At 32.9% G+C, this 23,021-nt stretch overlaps 1 protein-coding gene across 4 annotated transcripts in view; it reads left to right on the top strand.

Moving 5' to 3' along the window:
• The window catches only part of LOC106060479 (membrane-associated protein Hem-like), a 37,928-nt gene extending 15,562 nt beyond the window's left edge, over positions 1-22,366 (top strand). The window contains exons 17-35 of one of the 4 annotated variants that reach the window (XM_056043658.1): positions 956-1,101; positions 3,223-3,355; positions 4,003-4,122; positions 7,387-7,520; positions 7,763-7,894; positions 8,591-8,706; positions 8,984-9,086; positions 9,207-9,343; positions 10,100-10,197; positions 13,090-13,183; positions 13,819-13,842; positions 14,079-14,161; positions 14,335-14,415; positions 15,035-15,052; positions 17,884-17,968; positions 18,427-18,537; positions 19,477-19,589; positions 20,356-20,445; positions 20,586-22,366. In XM_056043658.1, coding sequence (XP_055899633.1) covers positions 956-1,101; positions 3,223-3,355; positions 4,003-4,122; positions 7,387-7,520; positions 7,763-7,894; positions 8,591-8,706; positions 8,984-9,086; positions 9,207-9,343; positions 10,100-10,197; positions 13,090-13,183; positions 13,819-13,842; positions 14,079-14,161; positions 14,335-14,415; positions 15,035-15,052; positions 17,884-17,968; positions 18,427-18,537; positions 19,477-19,589; positions 20,356-20,445; positions 20,586-20,699 — 1,932 coding nt within the window. In that variant the 3' untranslated portion in view covers positions 20,700-22,366. Of the gene's footprint in view, positions 1-955; positions 1,102-3,222; positions 3,356-4,002; positions 4,123-6,730; positions 6,851-7,386; positions 7,521-7,762; positions 7,895-8,590; positions 8,707-8,983; positions 9,087-9,206; positions 9,344-10,099; positions 10,198-13,089; positions 13,184-13,818; positions 13,843-14,078; positions 14,162-14,334; positions 14,416-15,034; positions 15,053-16,176; positions 16,198-17,883; positions 17,969-18,426; positions 18,538-19,476; positions 19,590-20,355; positions 20,446-20,585 lie in introns of all 4 variants that reach the window. The other 3 variants (XM_056043656.1, XM_056043657.1, XM_056043659.1) reach the window with 3 other exon arrangements.
• The last annotated feature ends 655 nt before the right edge of the window (positions 22,367-23,021 follow it).

Genomic DNA, 23,021 nt, shown 5'->3' on the forward strand with positions numbered 1-23,021 from the left:
AAGTTTGGTGAAAGATGCTTGCTCTTCAGTCCAGTCTACACATGAAAGTTTGGTGAAAGATGCTTGCTCTTCAGTCCAGTCTACACATGAAAGTTTGGTGAAAGATGCTTGCTCTTCAGTCCAGTCTACACATGAAAGTTTGGTGAAAGATGCTTGCTCTTCAGTCCAGTCTACACATGAAAGTTTGGTGAAAGATGCTTGCTCTTCAGTCCAGTCTACACATGAAAGTTTGGTGAAAGATGCTTGCTCTTCAGTCCAGTCTACACATGAAAGTTTGGTGAAAGATGCTTGCTCTTCAGTCCAGTCTACACATGAAAGTTTGGTGAAAGATGCTTGCTCTTCAGTCCAGTCTACACATGAAAGTTTGGTGAAAGATGCTTGCTCTTCAGTCCAGTCTACACATGAAAGTTTGGTGAAAGATGCTTGCTCTTCAGTCCAGTCTACACATGAAAGTTTGGTGAAAGATGCTTGCTCTTCAGTCCAGTCTACACATGAAAGTTTGGTGAAAGATGCTTGCTCTTCAGTCCAGTCTACACATGAAAGTTTGGTGAAAGATGCTTGCTCTTCAGTCCAGTCTACACATGAAAGTTTGGTGAAAGATGCTTGCTCTTCAGTCCAGTCTACACATGAAAGTTTGGTGAAAGATGCTTGCTCTTCAGTCCAGTCTACACATGAAAGTTTGGTGAAAGATGCTTGCTCTTCAGTCCAGTCTACACATGAAAGTTTGGTGAAAGATGCTTGCTCTTCAGTCCAGTCTACACATGAAAGTTTGGTGAAAGATGCTTGCTCTTCAGTCCAGTCTACACATGAAAGTTTGGTGAAAGATGCTTGCTCTTCAGTCCAGTATACACATGAAAGTTTGGTGAAAGATGCTTGCTCTTCAGTCCTACACAAAACAATGGAAGCAAAAGTGACCTGGAAAAACTAATTATATTTCTTTGTTTTTTTTTCCCAGGCTTACACAAGTGTAAGTAAAGCTGGATTAGAACTAAAGAATCATCAGGAGCTAGCTAAACACATGAACACTGTTGTTTTTCACACCAAGATGGTGGATTATCTAGATGAGATGATTAATGAGACTGGAGACCTTTCTATTTACTGGTAGGATTCTATTGTTGTTACACATTCAAAGGAAGAAATAAACCTAACAACTCTACAGATACCTCTTGTTTATCAAAGTTTAGTCCAGTTCAGACTCCACAATTTAAATACATTTTAGTAAAGAGCCTAAAAAAGTGACAAAAAAAACTATCTCTATTAGAGGGTATTTAATGATGACATTGATTTTCCTTTTTTTTTATTCTTGTGACCTTACCCTATGTAGATGAGGAATGTATCAATGAAGACTTCTATTTTATACTATTTTTATAACCCTAACCCTTTTGCTACTAAAATGTTCAGCAATACCCTGTAGTTTTTAATTCAAACCAACAGAAAACAAATTGAACCAAACCTGAACTTTAAAACTGATCAGTACAACTAAACAAACTGTCTTTACCCTAACCAGACTGCATCGAGCTTTGCAATATATCACATTAGCAACAACGACTAACTTAAAAGCAAGTGTATTTTGGTTATTTGACTTTATTTATTGGTTAGCCATAACTGAGGTAATTCCAGCTCTCTGTGGCCTCAACGTTGTTCTGTTAGTGGAAGCAGGCAAACAACATGTAGAGAACTTGGCCCTCTTCAGGTTACCTCAGTGAGCTTTATCATTTTTTTTTCCACTCGCCAAAGTGGGAATGAAAGGAGAAGGCCGGATACATCCCCTGATGGATGGCCAACGCTATTTCGGATCTGATCAATCTGTAGGATCAGACAGTGACAATATTTGTAGGCAGCTTTTCTGTCCAGCTTGAATGAAAAATATATTATTCACTTTTTGCACCAACTTTCAACACTTTTTATGCCTTGTTACTAATAATTGTCTTTTGTGAATGCAGAAGATTTGTTTATTCAGATATCCATACTATGGTAGACAAAATTAAGTCTTTTTCAACACACCAGGAAGCGCTTGGGGTCCAAGGTTTGATTCCTGGTAAAGACTTGGATTTTCAATTTTGGGATCTTTGGGCGCCTCTGAGTCCACCCAGTTCTCATTAGTTGGGGAAAAGTAATAGCGGTTGGTCGTTGTGCTGGTCACATGACACCCACTCAACCGTAGGCCACAGAAACAGATGACCTTTACATCATCTCCCCTATAGACCACAACGTCTTTACTTTACTTTACTAATTCACCAGGTGGTATCAAAGCACAGAGATAGTACACATATAAGTTTTGGTAAATGCAGTAATTCGGTACAACAGCATGTTGCTAGAAAGAGTAAGGTTGACCCTGAATTATATGACTTTAAGACAGTTGTTCTAATACTGATCATAATGACTTAAAGACATGAACTTGACACATACTTTGCACTGCTCTTAACCGACAGCAATGCCTTGCAGTTCTGGAAAGAGAACGATTTTAACTTTAACTTCCAACAATGTCATCGATTGCTAAAAAGTTGTCTATTCCTTCCACAGATAATGTCAGTGAAAGGGTATAATTTAGTGTGTAGAGTGACATTTAGCAGGACTAGGGTAAATCTAAACACATTTCAAATACAGACATTTCTCAAATACAAAATGCAGCCCTGATTGTTCAACTAACAGTAGACTACTTAAGCTACCATTATCTGTGTCATATTATTAGTACTTTCATGTTTTGCGTACTTTGACTGCAGCTATTTGTAATGTTTCAAGTTGCAATAGCCAGAAGTTACCATTGAACCATATTACTTTGTTTCGCTATTGCCTTGTTTCATAAAATCAAACCGAACCTGAATTTTACATCTGACCGAACTAAACTTGTTATCAAACCGAACTCAAACTTAAATCTGACTGGTCCCAAACTTTATTCAATTGGTTCAGTTCCCATCTCTAATTTTGATAATTAACAAAAAACAAACTTTAATTTCAAAGCATTATAACCTGAAAATGAATGGAACATTTTAGACTCAATTTTTGGTAACTGCTAATCACATCAGAAATTTTGTTAAAAGATTTTTATCACAGAAGCTCTTTAATGCCTTCAGGTTGTGACTTCACTGCTTGGTCATATGGATGGATCCAGTAATCCTATTTTTTCCAGTTTATGTTGCTTGTTTATATTTAACACAATGTCTAATTATTTTTTTTTACTTTCTTCAACTCTTAACTTCTTTGTAATTTTGTTTTCTGCAGTTTCTACACAACTTTGTTTGAGCATCAGTTCAAACAGTGCATGGAGTTTTTGGCACAGCATCGCTATAGTATCATTTTCCCAATGATATGTGGACATTTCATGAATGCTACACATAGTCTTTGTCCTGAAGAGGTGAGACCTTGGCATTGCTGAGTGATTAACATTTTTTCAATAGAATGGTATCTACTGCTGTACTTTGTATGTTTTGAACTTACCAACAAATATCTAGAGTTTAAATATATGCAATTTTAGTTTAGTTTCTATCAATAACTAAATTTAGCTTACCTACAATTATCTAGTTTTAATTATGTACATCAATAACTAAATTAAACCTACCAACATTCATCTATTTTTTAATTATACTTAATAGTAAAACTTATTTTGTATAATAAGTAAAAGCAAATATAGCTTTGAAGAAAAATATTTAAAGAATGCACCTTTTTTTTAAACCACCATCAAAGATTATTGTAAAAAGCAGAAAATATTATATATATATATATATTTGCTTAATGTGAAAATAACTATTATAAATAAAAACATATTAATAAAGCACAAATTAACTTTTTATATATCTACACATACATAAACAAGTTTCAATGAAACTAGGAAGTTATCTTGTATTTATTTTGTGTTTATTGACTTCATTTTATTGGCTTTACTACTGTCCAGCATTGCTCCTTTAATACTGCTCCTTCCAACTAGAATACATTAAGCACACCTTTCTTTGCTTATCCATCCTGCTTTTATATGACATTTCCCTAAATGGACTTTCACACTAGCGTCATTCCATTGGCACCACCAGTGTTCAGTATGCTCATTGGTTCTTGCGTGAGATGTCAGAAGAAGTCAATCAAGTGATAACCTCCATTTGTGAAGAACAGTGCATGCTTAATTACAAGGTAACCAGGTGTTAGAGTAGGTACTGCAATCTTTACTTAGTAGAAGCTGGCATACCCACTCATCAGGCCCACCAACTGGCTCAGTTACTCTACAGCTCAGCAGAAAACCTAACTCAAAGAAACTCAATGACCAACACATAAGTACAAAATGTCAGTAAAGAGTAGCTCGTTGTATGTGCTAGTCAGTCTTATACATTAGTGTTAAGGAAGGAAAGTGTAAATCATTGTAAAAATTTTTTTTAGTGGTCATATGGTGTCGTATGTCTAAGAATCTTTTTAAGAACTTTTCTTAATGTATGTTAGCGTTTATGTTGAATGCTCAAACCCTGTATTTTAAATCTAGAAATCAATTTTCTAATAAATGTAACATTTATTTTTAAACAATTGTAATACATGCTTTTTTGTGATCTAGTTAATGGAAACATGGGTATTATACTGGTAGACATACACTGTCTAATTGAACTGCATGGAACATTTAATTCATTAAAGCATATAATGATATTGAAGGACACAATAAAAGCAATTACTTGGGATATCTCTAAACTAAAGAGACATTGAGTGATACTGACATGAATATTATTTATCCCTACTTAACAGATTGACCACCACTTATCATTCATTCCTAGTAGATTGTAATCACCCACCAATAGCTTTATACATATAAATATTTATGATGAGCACTATCTATTTACCTTTACAAGTAACAGTTTGGACTTATTACTAGCTACTAGATAGCAGCTAAAGTATTAAAAGTTTTAAGTCCATGATTTTGTCAAATAAAGAGAGTCCCTAGTTTTTAAATATCTTCAAACAGCTCTCTAAATTTATTAAAATGATACCTTTTGATACTTTATTATGCAAATAAAATAATATTAGTTCTAAACTTTGAATATTAACTAATAATATTATTATCAAGTTCCTTCAGAATAATACATAAAGAAAAATCTTTTCTTCCTTAGAAAACTGAAAAAAAAGTTCAAATGCAAAAAAAAAAAAAAATTACCTCATCACCCTAACACACATTGTATCATCTTATTAAAGCATCAACTATGGTGAAGCAATGAATAAAGGACTATTTTCTTCCATTAAACGTTAGATATATCGAGATCTAGATGAAATCATCAGCTTGTCTGGGTTAGAACAAAGCAGTTTTATTTTTCAATATTATTTTGTGGATCTTGATGTTGCACTTTTTCAGAAGTAAACAAGAAAATGTTGCTTGCATGAATAGTTTTTCTTGTAGACATCTGGAAAATGTAAGAAAATGATATTTACTGCTATTGTAGTAGGTTTATTTATTAATTAGAACAACATTGTAATCAAAATACATTTCTATCTGTTATACAATATAAGGATATCTTGAAATAATATTATGTCTGCATTGAGAGCATAAACTGCACAGCTTCATTTCTAAAGTATATCTATACATGTACTTTCATCACTTAGCTCTATTAACTTTCAATAACCAACACTTACATTGGCTATATACTATTTGATTACTTTTTAAAAAATTATCTTTCATTTTTGTCTCTAATCAAGTGTGTAATTTGGAATTTTTTTCATTACTAAAATCATAATCAATTTTTTTTTTTAAACTAATGAATATTAGCCATATTGATTAAAAGCATTATTTATTTTGCCTTTTGTACATAGCATGGGTGTAGACAGAGGGGTTTTCGGGGTTCATCAGCATCCCACCATTCCTGAAATGAAATTGGGGTGGGGGAGCTTTTGTGACTATTTTTGTTTTTGGATGGGAGATTTCAACGTTAAACCATCACTTGCACCAGCATTGCCAATTGGGGTTTTGAGGTGAAAAAACCCTCTTCAATACAAAAATCAAAGCAAATTCCATAAGCTAGCAAAGGGATTTTGAAGTTAACCCCCCTTCCCTTTTTTTTTTCAATTTAAAAAAAACTAAAGTCACCAAATTCTATTTGCCATGGGGAATAGGGGGAAGGGTTCAGTTTAAAACCCCCTGCCAATAAAAAAAAAGGAATTCTAGTCTCTCAATTCCATAAATTTAGCCACTAACCCCCTTCCAAAAAAGAATAGCAAAGCTACAGTCACTGTAATCCATGAGCGTAACGAAGAGAGATATGATGTTAGAACCTCTTCAAATAAAAAACTAAAGGAAAACTACGGTCATCGAATTCAATATTCTGATTGCCATATTTAGTGTAAATTACAGTCATCGAATTCAATATTCTGATTGCTATATTTAGTGTAAATTTGCAATACTTAGGACCTATTTGCTTTTTTTTTTTTTGTTTAATAGATTTATTTTTCATCTGGCAAATAATAATAATGTCTGCACATTTGTATTTGTGTCAGCCATCCACAAATATTTCATAAATATTGAGCTGCATTTGAGTTCCTTGGAATAGTTGCAATGTAATAAGATATATTGACATTCAAAGAATATCTTGACATCTGTCATTGACAGATTAATATGTACAACTATTATTGGCAGTCATTGACAAATTAATGTGGCCAACTATTTTTGACAGTTTAACATAATCTGTCATTGACAATTCAATGTGTACATCTGTCATTGACAATTTAATGTGTACCTTTTCAATTCCTGACTTTTTTTTGTCATGGTTAGCGCATCTCTGTGGGCAGAACCAGTATAAAATATGCCCATTGGTTTCTGACAGAAATGTCTCATGAAGTTTGCCAAGTTGTCATAGATTTTTGTGATGAAAATGCTAAACTGGACTCTAAGGTAGGAGATTATTAGTTGAGTTTGACAAACTGGAATCTTCAGGCTATTTTTTTATAAATTTATTTTTGTTTTGTTTCTTATTGAATGCAGCCTGCAATTTTGATTAAATCTAAACAAGAGCCAAGGGAAAAAAAATCAAAGTGTTATGAGATCTAATGTATAATCATATACACTAGTTATTGCATGGGACTGTCTAATAATACATTCAACGAAGTTGTGTTTAATAGTCTAGACCTTTTTTTTTGTCTCGGCATTCAATAGTAAAAATGAGCATGTAGATAGGTCTGACAATGTGTTGGATGGAAGTAATCATGGTTTTTACTCTTTTGATATTATTGATTTCCTGCTGAGCTGGTAGTACTGAGTCTCATGAGGAGTGGTATGCTTGGTAATGTAAACATTGTTAGTAGTATTTATCTACATTGTAATTAGGAATATTAGACTAGTACAAAGAAAAAACAACACATATTTATAATGTGTTCAGTGAACCATAATCTGACAAAGTTGAAAGTGTATCAATCTTCCTTGTTCTCTAGCTCCTGCCTAAACATAGTGCTGCCATTATTTTGTCACAAAGACAAAAATCTAAAGAGAAAAAGGAGAAGAAAATACAAGAGCCAGAGAAACCAGGAGATGAAAGTATCAGGAAGAACAGAGAAAACTTTACAAGGTCAGTGGTGACATATTCATTTTGACATCATAGCAGAGTAAACTGTTATTAATAGAACTTGTAGTGTCTGTCTGTGGTGGCTCTTACACAAGAGCATCAAACAGTTATCTTTGAAAACAAACTAAGCTCTATGGTTTTTTTTAGTTTCACAAGATCTTGGTGTAAAATATAAATTAAATACATCTTCCTTTAGAAAAGTTGTTTCATTAATTGGCAAAGTGATATTAGAAATACATTTTCAGAATGGATAAGCTTCACATGGCTTTAACAGATTTATGCTATGCCATCAACTACTGCACAGTCATCAATGTCTGGGATCATGGCTTTGTGCCTAGAGAATTTTTCCTTCAACATTTAGAGAATAGATTCAATAAGTAAGTACACACAAACATTAGCCAACATTTAGAGACTAGATTCATTAAGTAAGTAAACACAAACATTAGCCAATTGTTTTTTGTTGTTAGACATTTTTAAGGAAAGCAGCAAGAATTGGTGAATAAAAAGACTTACTATTTGTGTTGGACAAAGATTTGATACTAAGAGATCAATGTGTTGGTGTCACATACATTTATGACCAGCAAGAACCGGTGAATAAAAAGACTTACTATTTGTGTTGGACAAAGATTTGATACTAAGAGATCAATGTGTTGGTGTCACATACATTTATGACCAGCAAGAACTGTTGAATAAAAAGACTTACTATTTGTGTTGGACAAAGATTTGATGCTAAGAGATCAATGTGTTGGTGTCACATACATTTATGACCAGCAAGAACTGGTGAATAAAAAGACTTACTATTTGTGTTGGACAAAGATTTGATACTAAGAGATCAATGTGTTGGTGTCACATACATTTATGACCAGTGGTGTGAGACAGGACTTTTTTTGTTTTAATCCACTCATTTCTTGTGGGTACTTGATTGGTATAAAGAGTAAAATTGTGCTGGAAACAAATAACTATTGTAAACAAAAACAATCATATGTGTATTTAAACCAATTTCCATCAGCTATGATAATATGCATTTACCTTCAAAATGTGTGTTGCATGTTTTTGTATGATTGACCTCACAGAGCATTAGTTGGTATGATGATGTATAACCCAGAAGTCAATGAGATTGCCAAGCCTTCAGAACTTCTGAATGGAGTAAGGGCCTACATGAATGTTTTACAGAGTATAGAGAACTATGGTAATGTTGTGAACTTTTTATAAAGTTACTTAGTACTTCATGTAGATTTAAAAAACAAAACAAAAAATTATAAAAAAAAAAACAAAAACAAAATATTCTAAGAGAATCAGAAAGAATTTTTACAAAATATAAGTTTGCTTTGTAAGTTTTTATAACATTACTATGTGTCATTCTATTGTGGCAAGCTCTGGTTAGCCTGTTAGTATTTTAGTTTAGAAAATTGAAATAAGTCTTTGCTATATGGATTCTACATAATTTTATTGTGTCTTTCCATCAGTTCATATTGATATAGTCAGAGTGTTTAATAATGTTCTGTCGATGCAAACTCAACCTTCTGATGCCAATGGAGAAAAGACTATCACCCATATCTATACACACTGGTTAGTTGATCATTTCAATGGAAAAATGTATACTCTCTGTCTCAATGTTGTTGTTCTTATTAAAAGTATATATATAGATACATTCAGCTTGTTGAAACTACATCAACCTTGTCTTCCTAGGTATTTGGAAATCCTCCTGATGCGTGTAGCCTGTAATGCTGGACAAATTGTCTTCTCACCCAGTAGAAAAGCTTTTGTTACTGTAGCTCAAGGAGATGGCCCACCTTTGGCTGCTGAAGAGTATGCTGATTTGACTGGTAGCTATTTGGTTTTAGTCAATACAATTTTGTGTTCTTATCATTGTTACAAGTTTCTATGTATCTGGTAAATACTTGGTCTTAATAAAGTGTTTGTCATTTTGTGTTGTTAGCATTTAAAATATATTTGAATACCTGCATTCAAGTGTTTTTAATTTTATTGTAATCACTCATATTTTTCATACAAGTTGATGAAAGAAAATCTTTTGCATGAACTGAAAATTGAGTGTTTTCCCTCTTTGATGCCATTAGAAATAAACGGCTTATAGTCAGAATTCTTGCATTGGTTTTTGTATGATCATAGATTCCTGAATGTTATTTGCTATTATCCAATGTAGATATTCATTTGTCATTGCTAGTGTGCCTCTTCATTGTTGGTACCACTTCAGTACACTAATGCATTGACAAATGTAATTTATTTATATATTATTGAAGAGTGAACTATGATTTGTTCCATACATAACACTTTTAAATATGTGCGCATATTAACAAGCACCAACGTTATTTGTGTGTCAGTCTTGTTTGATGACTTGTTATCTAGGTCTGTCCTATTAGGTGTTTTTGTCATGTTGAAACATGCTGATGTTATCTATGTCTGTCCTTTTAAGTGTTTTTGTCATGTTGAAACATGCTGATGTTATCTATGTCTGTCCTATTAGGTGTTTTTGTCATGTTGAAACATGCTGATGTTTCAAAGTCAAATAGGCATAAATTAATTTTTTAAAATTTTTTAATCCAGCTTTCTTTCTTTCCTAGAACTGCGTGCCCTGGCTGAATTGATAGGTCCTTATGGTATGAAGTATTTAGGAGAGAGACTCATGTTGAACATTGCTAGTCAAGTAGATGAGATCAAGGTTAGGCTGAAATTACTTTAGTACTAAATGTATAAAAAAAAATAATTTGCCCTATTTTCACAATTTCATTGCCAATATCTCAAAAGCTCTACAATTATTCTGAGTGTAGCTATTTGGTCAGCACAAGATCTCCCTTTTCTGAATCCGGCCTGTTCTTCCCATAGGTGTTCGTTGCATGCTCCTTTTATTCTGTTTAGTAGGATTCTGCTGAAAATCTTGCTTGGTTCTGACAACAAAGTGATGCCTCGACATTTCTCACATTGTGATAGATCTCCAGTCTTTGGTATTTTTATTAGCAAGCCCTTTTTCCACTCACCCGAAGGTGTTTCTGTTAACCAAATTTTGTTGAATAGTTTGTGCATTAGGTCAACTATTTCACTTCCTCCTTCTTTTAGGACTTGGGGTGGTATGTTGTCAATTCCAGCAGCTTTACCTGTCTTCATTTGTTTGAGTGCATTCCTTATGTCTTCTTTTGTTACTTCTTCCATGTTTATGTCTAGTGTTGGTCCTGCATTTAGATCTTGTGGATTTCATGGTTTAGGTCTATTGAGCACTTCTTGAAAATATTCTTTCCATTTTTCAAGTTGTTCATTTATTGAAGAAAGTAGTTTTCCGTATTTGTCTCGAACTGGAACATTGCAATTAGCCTTTTTGGTACTGAGAAGTTTGGTGATTTTGTACAGTTGTTTTATATCTCCTTTACCTGCTGCTTCTTCTGCCTGTTCTGCCAGATTATTGTAAAATGATCGTTTGTCCTGTCTGAGCATTTTGGTGACTTTTTGTGAAACTGCTTGGTAGTCTTGTTTGGATTGTTGCTTGTGGTTTCTTGTTTTTGCTAGGTTAACTGCCTGTTTAGCGCATTTCCTCTCTTCGATTAATTTTCATGTCTCATCACTAATCTTCTTAGGGTTAAGGCTTAGTACTTCATTGCTTGTTTCAGTAATAATTTCTTTGAAATTTTGCCAAGATTTATCAACGCTTTGTTCGGCCTCATCTAGTTGTAGCACAGCTAATCTATTTTGAAGTGATAGTTGGAATTCCTTTTTAATCTGGGTGTTGTGGAGCTTGTCTAGGTCAAATCTTTTCCTTTTGTTTCTTTCTGTTTTATTGCTGGCCAGCTTCATTTTTAGTTTGGCAACAACTAGGTGATGGTCTGAGCCAATATCTGCTCCTCTTCTGTTTCGTACATCTAGTAATGTGCTTCTCCAGTTCCGCCATATGGTAACGTGGTCAATTTGATTCTCTGTTTTATTGTCTGGTGAAACCCATGTTACTTTGTGGCATTTTTTGTGGGGGAAAATGCTGCCTCCTATCACTAATTCATTAAATGTGCAGAAGTCTGCAAACATTTCTCCATTTTCATTTATGGTGCCTAGTCCATGGGTGCCCATACTTTTCTCTCTCTCTCTGTTGTCACTTCCCACTTTGGCATTCATGTCTCCCATGACGATCAAAACATCTCTTGTAGGTATTTTGTCAACTATACTTTGCAGTTGGTCATAAAAAGTATTTTTGTCAGTATCACTTGCTAGGTTGGTGAGAGCATAGCACATAATGATGTGAACATCTTTGAACTTAGATAAAAATTTGTAGAACAATGTGTCGAATGGCAATCTCCTCTCTATGCAACTTTTGTCGACTTTGAAAAAGCTTTTGATAGTGTCGACAGAGAATCTATCTGGACTGTAATGAGACATTATGGGATCCCCAATAAAATAATAACCATAATCAAGAACCTTTATGAGGATTTCACCTGCCAAGTAACCCACTGTGGCAAGCTGTCAGAGGAATTTCCAGTCACAACAGGAGTCAAACAGGGATGTCTTCTTTCACCACTCCTGTTCCTTCTAGTATTGGATTGGGTCACAAAAGAAGCCTACTCTAATGCAGGGAAAGGAATCCAATGGACTCTCACACAAAAGCTGGAAGATCTAGAATTCGCTGATGACATAGCCCTATTATCACACAGACTACAGGATATGCAAGAAAAGGTCACAGCTTTAAGTGAAGTAGGAAAAAGAGTAGGCCTCAAAATAAACCACCAAAAAACTAAAGTACTTAAAGTAAACAATAAACAAATTGGAGACATAGTACTGGATTCTCAGACAATAGACCAAGTAGAAAATTTTATATCCCTTGGGAGTGTAGTCAGTATATCAGGTGGAACAGATGAAGACATTAAACGCTGTATAAATCTAACAGTTAAAACCAACCTGGAAATCTCCTCACATCTCAAACAAGACTAAACTAAGAATCTTTAACTCTAATGTCAAAGCGATCCTACTGTAAGGTTCTGAAACATGGAAAACAACTGAAGCCACAACAAAAAAAATACAGACCTTCATCAACAGATGCCTGAGAAATATCCTAAAAATACACTGGTATGACAAAGTAGAAAACACCAAACTGTGGGAGATGTGTGGACAGAGAAATATAGAAGTGCAGATCTTAGAGAGGAAGTGAAGATGGATTGGTCACACCCTTAGAAAAGATACCAGCAACAGAGCTAGGCAGGCCTTAGAGTGGAACCCCCAGGGAACAAGACGCAGAGGAAGACCAAAAAGAACATGGCAACGCAGTGTACTTGAAGAAGCAGAGAAGACCAGGAAGAGCTGGTAAACCATAAAAAAAAAAATAGCAAGAGACCGTGGAGAGTGGCATGTTTTTGTCGAGGCCCTATGTTCCATGAGGAACTCAAAGGAGTGATAATGATGATGATGATCTCAAATGTTCAGTAATGATAAATAAATCTATTAAAAAATCTTAGGGTTTTTTTTTTTGGTTTCTTTAAAGAAGTTAACTGATATAAGCATTTATTATTGTAGTGCATTGTTCAACTGTTGAACCAAATTGTGTTTGATTTTCATATGTTCAACTTTTCTCTCTACTTAGAAACTTGTTGTTGCCAACAAAGACACTCTTGTTCAGCTCAGAAGTAGTTTTGATAAACCTGATGTTATGAGTGCACTGACTAGAAAACTAATGAGTAAGTAATGCTTTAAATCTCTTCATTTAAAGTCCCTGTCATACAAGTAGATCTACTTAGTTTTATAACGTTTGGTAACATTTGCAGTTGACTCTAAAAAAAAAATGTATTTCTATAATGTGCTGCATAAAGACATGCAGGTATAAAATAAGCACCTTGCAAGCACAGAGTTATAAAACTTAATCAACTTTACCAATTTTTTAAATCTAATTTCAATTTCTATGTTTAGAAAAATTGTTTCCATGCGTACATATTATCATTATATCATATATTATATCACATATATATTGTCATTACTGTGCTTCAAACTTTCATGTTAAATATGCACACTTGTCATGAAGAAGCCATTCTAAGTGTTATGCTCAGTGTGCAGCTTAGTGTGAGTAGGGAATGGTGCAAATGCATGTTGAAAGAGGATGTAAGGAAATAGGAGTAGGGGATGAGGAATGAACATAAAGAAGTACTATGAACATTCTGTGTTCTGTAAACAGGATTAACAACATTAAGGTATACCCAACTATCAAACAGTAGCTACATAGCCACTACATAGCTTAGTAGCATAGCAGCCTAGGCTGTCAATTTTAATTTTCCTCTCAAAACATTTCTGTAAACTATGTTCATTGCTATTTCCACAGCTCCTTACAAGAATGCTCCTTGTGGTAAGTAAACAACAGTCATCTTTCTGGATAATTTTATGTGCTATTTCTCAGTACTATGTTCTCTAGTGCCTTGTAATATCAGTTGTCAGAACATTGTTTAAATAAATTTGTTTTGGGCCAATATCATTACTTGTATTTGTTTTGTTTGAACTTAACAGTGAACTTATGAACTATTGCAAAGTTATTTGTGCCATATTTTCTAGTGCAATATCTTCTTGTTATTTTTTTGTATTTAGATGCTGATGTTCTCTTGATCAGAATGACAAAAATTGGCATTTTACTGGCATTCAGATCATTGGCTCAAGAAGCACTCAATGATGTAAGGTTTAGCATTTTTCTTTCTACATGTTGTAACTAGATAACAAATTACAAATGTAGAATGAAACTACAAATAAGTCAAGTGTTTTGTACAGTTCATAAAAATGTATACAAACTACACACACTTTTTTTGATATCACAATAAAAACTTTGGACTTGTTGATCTCTATCCAGATATTAGATCAAAGGATTCCATTCATGATGGGCTCCATACGAGATGTCCAGCACCATGTTCCCAACACCAAGGATTCTATGGTAAGTTCATTATATTAAGGTGAATAGCATCACTTCTATTATTCAAATAGGATGTATGTGAGGGCACAATTTATACTTGTTTATTTAAAGTTAGTTATACATTATCCAAAACAAGGAACACAGCTTTTTTTTTAAGAAAGAGAATTTCATGTTTTATATTTTTTTTAATTAAAAAAAAAGGGTTAAAATATTATTTTTTTTTTACCTTTGTTTTTAAAAAATAAAATATTTTAAAATATAATCTCTTGACTTAATCACATAACTAAAGTGTACCATCATTAAATAATAAAGTTGATATTGCTATTACTTTTCTTTAATCAGTCAATGTTATTTTTTTGAGATCTATGAAGTATAATGCAAAAACACTATTGCTACCATAATGTGTGTTTCTAACACCTACTTTCACTTGCTGTATAAAGTTGTTTGGGAAATAACTTTGATAGTTGTCATTGAAACATCAATGGTTTTGTTTTTTTTACTTCTATTGGAGCTCGTCATTTTTTTAGGCAGTTATGTTGCAATAGACTATAAACATTACTGGCTTGTGTCCCACAGACTATTCATTATAAAGAAGTGTCTATGCAAACTCTCTGTTTAATCCTCTTTTGTGTTTAACTAGAGACTAAAGAGTCAAATGGTAAGAACAAGTCAGCTGTTTATTATTTGTTTTTTCAATTTATTCTTAGCGTGAGACAATTTGAGCACTAACATTTTGCAATACATTTGTTCTTTTGCTTGATAAACTGATTCAATAGGTAAAAGTGATGTCTTTTAAATATTGCCTCATGTAGTTAGTTTCTTTTCTTATACCTTTACTACTGTGAAGGAAAGAGGGTCACTGGCTTCTCTAGCTCACATCAATATAGTCTTTTTTTTTCTTGTTTTAATTTAGTTATTCCGTGTTTGTAACTGTAGTTTAGCTTCAAATATTAAAAGTTCATGAACTCTTTATAATACATTTGATTAACCCAAATTCTATAACTTATTCTGCTGCACATAACTATTTCAAGACAAATTAGCATCAATTTTGTAAAACCCATCATTTGACTGGTTTAAACAAGCTTGTTTTTAGTTCTTGATAAAACTCATGACAAGTAATTTAATATCCATTCCTAAACTTAAAAGTTCATTTTATAATGATTGTACAGTTTTCAACACATTTTAAAATCAGTTATTCAAGTTGTACTTCACTTTGTTGGATTTATAAGATAGTTTGATGGAACTTTCTTTCCCCCATCATGTCTGAGCTGTAATTAACATTTGAGGTCTCTGTAAGCCATTAACAAGATGTCTCTGAAGTTAAACCTGAAGGATAAAGACTCAACTTAATATGAGACCTGGATACACAGACCTGACAAAGTAAGACACTCTAAGACCTAACTAAGTTAGACACTCTTCACCTTCACCTATCCCTTAAGACCTGACAAAGTATGACACTCTGTGACCTAAATTCTGTATAACCACACCATAAGACCTACACTATGACTTACACACCCCAAGAGCTAGACTTTCATCTAGTCATGCTTTAAGAGCCAATGCTTACTAGTGACTCGTACATCTTTAACTAAATCTTCATAATCATCAGGTGACTTTTATATATACACTAAATGTTCTGCTTATGCTTATCACTAGACTCTGTTAGCTAGCTATGGAGTATCATGTTGAGCAATTAGACCATTGGTTGAATGTTTCTATTCAAACTATCAGCAGGATGCACTACAAAATTTAATGCTTTTTATTTTTTATTTTTTTCACTGGCAGCCAGTCTCATTAAAACAACAGGTTTGTAATCCAAGCTGCAGTTTTGGTGTTTTGTGCTTTTATTGCTGTTTTCTAGACACCACCCTGACATAAACAGATTTGTTTAATAGTTATCTTTTGTTATCTTTCTAGTTGATATAAAAACTATATCTTAAAAGTAAAACGTTAATGAAAATAAATGGTGCCCCCAATTTCAGTATGACATTGCACACATTTTTCTTGTATTTTTGGTTTCTTTGTTGTATTCTTCAAATGTTTTCCCCCCATTCAGCACTACCTATGCATCATACTACAACTTATATGACCAAACTGTGTGTGTTACATTTGTATTCTCTTATAAAATACAGACGCTACTTCAGAAAGAAGATGACTACGTCCTATGTGTGTCCCTAGGTCAGTCTAGTCATGCATGTTAATCAGTGACTTCAATTCTGTCAAGTCTTTGGTTTTCTTGGCTGACTCTCAAAGTTCAAATTGTTGTAAAGCTTACAATATTTCTTACACGTATTCTAGTTGTTTAAAACACTTGCTCACTCAACTGTTTTAGCTGAATTCTAACTTATGATCAAGACTTGTTCATAGTCTATACAGAAGTACTGATCTATTTTCAAATGCTGGTACTAAATATGTTTAAACTTCATAAAATAAGTCATAAATTATGTAGACAACATTTTGTGCTCTTATCCACTGCAGACTTTAAAAAAATGCTTTGATGATGTCAAACTCCCAATGCTTCATTTTGTGAATTTTTTACTGATATTTGGATATTAATTGTTGCTGTTTTATTATTATTATTATTATTTCAATATTTAATTATTGAGAAAAAATTGGACTTAAACTAATTTAATAATTGAATATTTTATGTAAACAAAATAAATCATATTTTTGGGGTATTATTATGATTAACCTAAGATCTCTTCTAGGGTGTATTTTTCTAGCTATATGCTAAATAATGTAAAAATAAAAATTCATATATGGGTATTTTCTGTTTAGTTTTGGTTGAATCATATGTTAAATATTTATGATTAATATTAAATTTGGTTAGAAATTGCAGTACAATGCATTTTTTTGCAAATATTTAAGATTCAATTTGTCTTGCAAATAGGGAAAAGACCTAACTTAGTGTAAAACTGAAAAAATTTTACCAAATTTCTAAAACAATTTTTATTAATCCTCACCAGCTTTCATATTTAAAATATTTTTATAGATAAAATAAACATCACATTTCACAACTCCTAATTTCATTCTGTAATAATAAAATTTAGAAACTATATTTATTTACTTATTTCAGCACACAATTACAGAAAAATACCATCATTGTTCTTTCTAAAATGTGTGTCATTTTCCCAGTTGAAGTGTTTATTTTTCATTGCATTCATTAAGCACATAACATTTTTGTACTTAGATGTTTAGCTCTCAAATCAACTTGAACAAAAAATTAAAATTCAAAAAAGAAAAAAAGAAAATTGTATCAACCCATTTTTATTGAATGCTCAGTATTTTTAGTTATTAGAATATTGAAGAAAAAAAACAATACTTAATCATTGAAATATTGGCTTTTGTTTTACTAATCATTTGTATTCCATATTATATTTATCTATACAAAAATTGTGCACACTTGACTGGGACCTAAAGGCATCTGTTTACATGTATACGGTATTAATGTATAGCCAACCAATGTAATCCATTTTTTGATGTCTCCAACAGGTTGTCAATGAACTGGCCTCCTCAGCTGGAGAGAAATGTAGTGTAGACCCAACTCTTTGTAATGCACTCAGGACATTAAAGAGTGGTGAGAATTTGTTGTTTTTTTACTAGCTTTCTGTCTCTCTTATTTTCTTTAGTTAACTAGAATGGTGTGGACTGTCTTTGCATTAATTAGTTTCATGACAACCAACATTGTACATAACCTCTTGAAGCTTAGTGAAGAAGAAAATGTTTTGTGTACACTGAAACAGTAACATAAGAAAGAGAAGAGTGGGCGAGTTATCTTATGGACATGTGGTCAACAACTTTTAAAATGTTCCTTAAGTAATGGTCCACTTTAAATAACAGCATTATTTGTTAGTTGTTGTGCTTTTCTTAATTCTGTTTGCTTTATCAATTTGTTTGTTAGTTTCATCTGTTCTTGACAGTACAACATTTACTTCTTATTTATTTAGACTTGGTTAGATGCACTCAATTTCAGTTTCAGCATATTTAAATGCACTTACCTTTTGCCTTTGTATTAAGATTCTCTATTTCTTGCAGCCTATGCTGATGATGAATACACTATTGCATGTCTACTGTTTGTATTTGTTGCTGTGTCAATACCTAAACTTGCTCGTCTGGATTCATCATCATTCAAAGCTTCCATTGAAGGTATGTATTAGAAGAATAATAAGTTTAATTTTAAATTGAACTTTTTTGTGTGTGCGCTTCATAGCCAACTCACTCTTACAATGTTATAATCTGTTGGACACAAGTTTTCTTGTCTATTCCTGTTCTGGGAGTTCATCCAGTGTGAGCCCTCTCTCTTCATAAATAGCTTCTTCCCATCATTTCTGTTTGGACATACCACTTTTCTGTTCAAAGGTTTTTGTGAAGTCTGAAAATCTTGCAGCAGTCTAAGAAATAGTGCATTTAATTGCAAGTTACCAGATTTCCTATACATAACAAATATAACATATATGTTTATTAAAACAAATATTTGGGGGGAGAGGGCGTTGTAATCATAGTTTTAATTGCAATCTGAAGTTGTTTTTTATTCTTGACCACTTTATTCTGATTATCAAGTTTTTGTTAAGTTTTGTTCAAATCAGTAAGTAGTGTTAGGTGAAATAATGATAGGTGACATTTGCTGTTCTGAAAGTTGTTGCAGTAGATAAACAAGCCCAGATCACATCACCTTAAAATACATTACATTGGACAATCGGAAGCGTGGTCGAGGGGCTAAGTATGCTATAACTTGGCTTGGCTTGGCTACCTATGAAGGGGTCTTGAGGTTTAACACCCGACTCGAGCAGAGTTGTGTTTACTGAGCGCCTAAAGGCAGCACGGAAAACCTTCTCCAGATAACCCCTCCCCGCCACTGGTTCACAAATGAGATTGGACCATAGCGCTCTGAACATGCTATATGCATGAAAGTAGCGCTATATAAAAAAAGCTATTATAATAATAACTGAGTTACATTTATTCAAATATATATTTGTAACATAGGTCCTATATGGGTAGATTGACTTCAGTATCAACTCCATAATTTCTGATGTGGTTTCCAAATTGCATTACAAGCCATTATAAAAAAGAATGTATCTACTTTAGGACATTTGAACAACAGTCACTGTCTGGCCAAAAGTATTAATGGTTTAGCTGGAGCCTTGTTTTCATTATATGGACCTGGTGACACAGATTTGAGGCTGCAGGAGTTCTTGGCAGTAAGTTACATAGACTAGTTTAATACTGAAATGATTATCATGGTATACATTTTTAATTTGGTGTTGTATGATTTATTCTCTTTTTTTTAAATAGTGAAGCTGAAAGACTTTGAAATGCTTCAAATTTTACTTTATGAATGTCAACCCATTGAATGTCATTGCCCTGAACCACAATGTCTTGAACATTCTTCTATATAAGTTCAACTTTTACCTAAATAGAAACCATAAGGAAGGAAAGGTTTACTTGAGTTTTAAGTTGTTTTATCATTATTATTATGAATGACTTTAAAATCTATTATATAGTTACCTTCATTTAAAAAGTGGGCAAACAGACAACTAAAATAATTACATTATGGAAGGAGACTTCAAAAATTCTTAACCACTGACTAGGACAGAGCAGAGAGGGAAGCATTAGAACTAAAGCTGTTATGCTATAAAACTACCTATGTTCACCTATCTTCCTGACCAACATAGAAGATCTCCTTCAAACCCTAAAAAAAACTTTGGTGTCAATGAAACTAACAAACCACAACAATGACAGAATTGATCAAATTAATTTTTTTTAATGATCCCAGCGCACATACAAATAAAAAAAAAAAGGTAAAATGATGGTCCTAATCTCATTTAAAACTACCATAACCCTATTCCACCTCAAGAAACAAGAGCATGAAACAATACATCTTAAAAATGAAAATGAAATCAGCAATATATGCTTTTGTAAAGTCAGTACACGAGAAAAAGCTGATTGTATATATTTTTTTCTCAGCTGGCCTCCTCCAGTCTACTTCGCCTTGGTTTTGAAAATGATAGAGAAGCAGTGAAGAACAGAGAGTCAATCTATTTATTGTTAGATCAAGTGAGTTATGTGAATATTTAAATTGGAACACTTTTCTCCAGATACACAATTATACATAAACTTACTTTAGTTGGATTTTAAAATATTATTTAATTGATACAAGTCATCTGACCATCATCTTCTTCATTATGTTTCACCAGATTGTCCAAGAGTCTCCTTTCCTGACAATGGATCTATTAGAGTTCTGTTTCCCTTATGCTCTTCTAAGAAATGCCTATCACAGTGTATATAAAGCTTCAGCTGCTGACATGTAACATTTAATGCACACTAAAACATTCTTCTCAAACCTAGACATGAAGTTCTACATCCTGCATGATCTGAATTTTCACTTGCTTTGTAAATATTTATCATGTTACATAAATAAGGAATCATATGCATTTAACTTTTGTTTCCTGTGTTTTATACTATCTGATATCATGAGTTTGTTAATGTCTTTCTTCTTTGTTTTTAATGTGAAACAACAGTCCTACAAATATGTGGTTATGTGTTCTTAAAATGCAATAGACTTTGATGGTACTTTTTTGAGTATGTGTCACTGAAATTAAAACATTCTGCATGTTTTTTTGTTTTTTAAATTTATAAAAGTCTCCTTATGAAAGATTTAGTCATGGGCCTAACTTTGTAGGAATAAGATGGTGTGTTTATAATACTTTTCCAATTAGAAACAATGTAACTTGTGTAATTGATTGATTTAATGAATTATATTTCCAGATTTGACATTTATAAACCAAATCCTATGCAATTGAAGATTATTCTTTAAAATCACTTTTTTTTTTCAGTTCAGTTTAAAAAGTAATTTTTACAATACATCTTAGCTAGCAATTAAAGGCTGAGCTCTATCTGCTTTAAAAAATAATAATGATGAAAACAATGATAGACAAACAGCATTAAATACTGCAATAGGATCTATGTTGATTTTTAACATTCTTTTTACATGGAAATATTAAATGGTATTTTTTTCTTGACTGAGAAAAACAAGAGCAATGATATTTCTTTAGAGATCATCCTTGTAATTTAACAATAATAATAAAATATCTTTATTATCCTTGAGGAAATTGTTCTTACAATTTGTGCATTGCACATAAAAATGCATGTACATTATAATGACAGCAAACAAAATATATGATCATGCCAGTTTCACTGAAACATTACTTTTGAAGTGAACATCAGAAAAATTGATTGTATTTAATGATTTGATTTTTGTTGTTTTTAATGATTAAAATCTTTTAGCTTTCTACAATTTTTATCTTGAATAGTTGTCCAAGTGGGTTTATTGTTACCAATGACCTTACTAGCTGCATATAGGATTTTATGAAGTCTTCTAAAGTAGTACTAACTCGTATGATTGAAATAAGAATCATCTCTAAGTAGTACTATTAGTGAAACTTGATCATCTACTTCTTGAAGTTTATTGACATTGAAAGAAGCTTCCTTGGAAACTTTTCTGGTTTGGTGAATAAATGCTGCTCATTATACTGGGTGGACAGCTTTGTACTAGCTGTTACTTGCTCTCTACATCTGTAGCTCAAAGATGATTTTTTCTTATCTGTTATTTATTCCATATATGCTGGAAAAACATTTTATGAAGATGATTTTTGTGAGATGATCTACATTTTATGAAGAGGATTTTGTGAGATGGACCACGAGAGACAAAAGGAAATCCCTAAGTAAACTTTGCATTTATAAGAAAAGTCTTGATACTTAATACTGTGTAGTACAATGTTAACTGTCTAGCTCCATTTAATGTTTTATTTTTGAATGTGCTTTCTCTGGCCAGAACAAAGTGTTGTAACATACATTATACCATGTTGTCCATTTAAACTATATTGACATATTTTTAAATGTATGTCAAATATTTAATCTCTTCAAATGCACCTTTCAGTTTCATTGAAATAAATAGAATGATGTTGAAATATAGAAACTAGTTTGAATGTGACTGAGTTTGAGACTGAAATACATCAGATGTGGCAATTTGAGCTATTGTATTAGTGCTGAGCTCAGCATTCTGCTTTAGTCTTCTATCATTTATTGTATTTAATCGTGAGGGCATTCATGCAAAATATAGACCGTTAAAATATTGCTAGGGATTGAAAGCCTTCCGTACACATGTATAGGTCAAGTGTCACTGTAAATACATCTCCCCCCACAGCTCTACACATGTATAGGTCAAGTGTCACTGTAAATACATCTCCCCACAGCTCTACACATGTATAGGTCAAGTGTCACTGTAAATACATCTCCCCCCACAGCTCTACACATGTATAGGTCAAGTGTCACTGTAAATACATCTCCCCACAGCTCTACACATGTATAGGTCAAGTGTCACTGTAAATACATCTCCCCACAGCTCTACACATGTATAGGTCAAGTGTCACTGTAAATACATCTCCCCACAGCTCTACACATGTATAGGTCAAGTGTCACTGTAAATACATCTCCCCCCACAGCTCTACACATGTATAGGTCAAGTGTCACTGTAAATACATCTCCCCACAGCTCTACACATGTATAGGTCAAGTGTCACTGTAAATACATCTCCCCACAGCTCTACACATGTATAGGTCAAGTGTCACTGT

This window comes from Biomphalaria glabrata, chromosome 10, assembly GCF_947242115.1.
Source record: "Biomphalaria glabrata chromosome 10, xgBioGlab47.1, whole genome shotgun sequence".
Lineage (NCBI taxonomy): Eukaryota > Metazoa > Mollusca > Gastropoda > Planorbidae > Biomphalaria > Biomphalaria glabrata.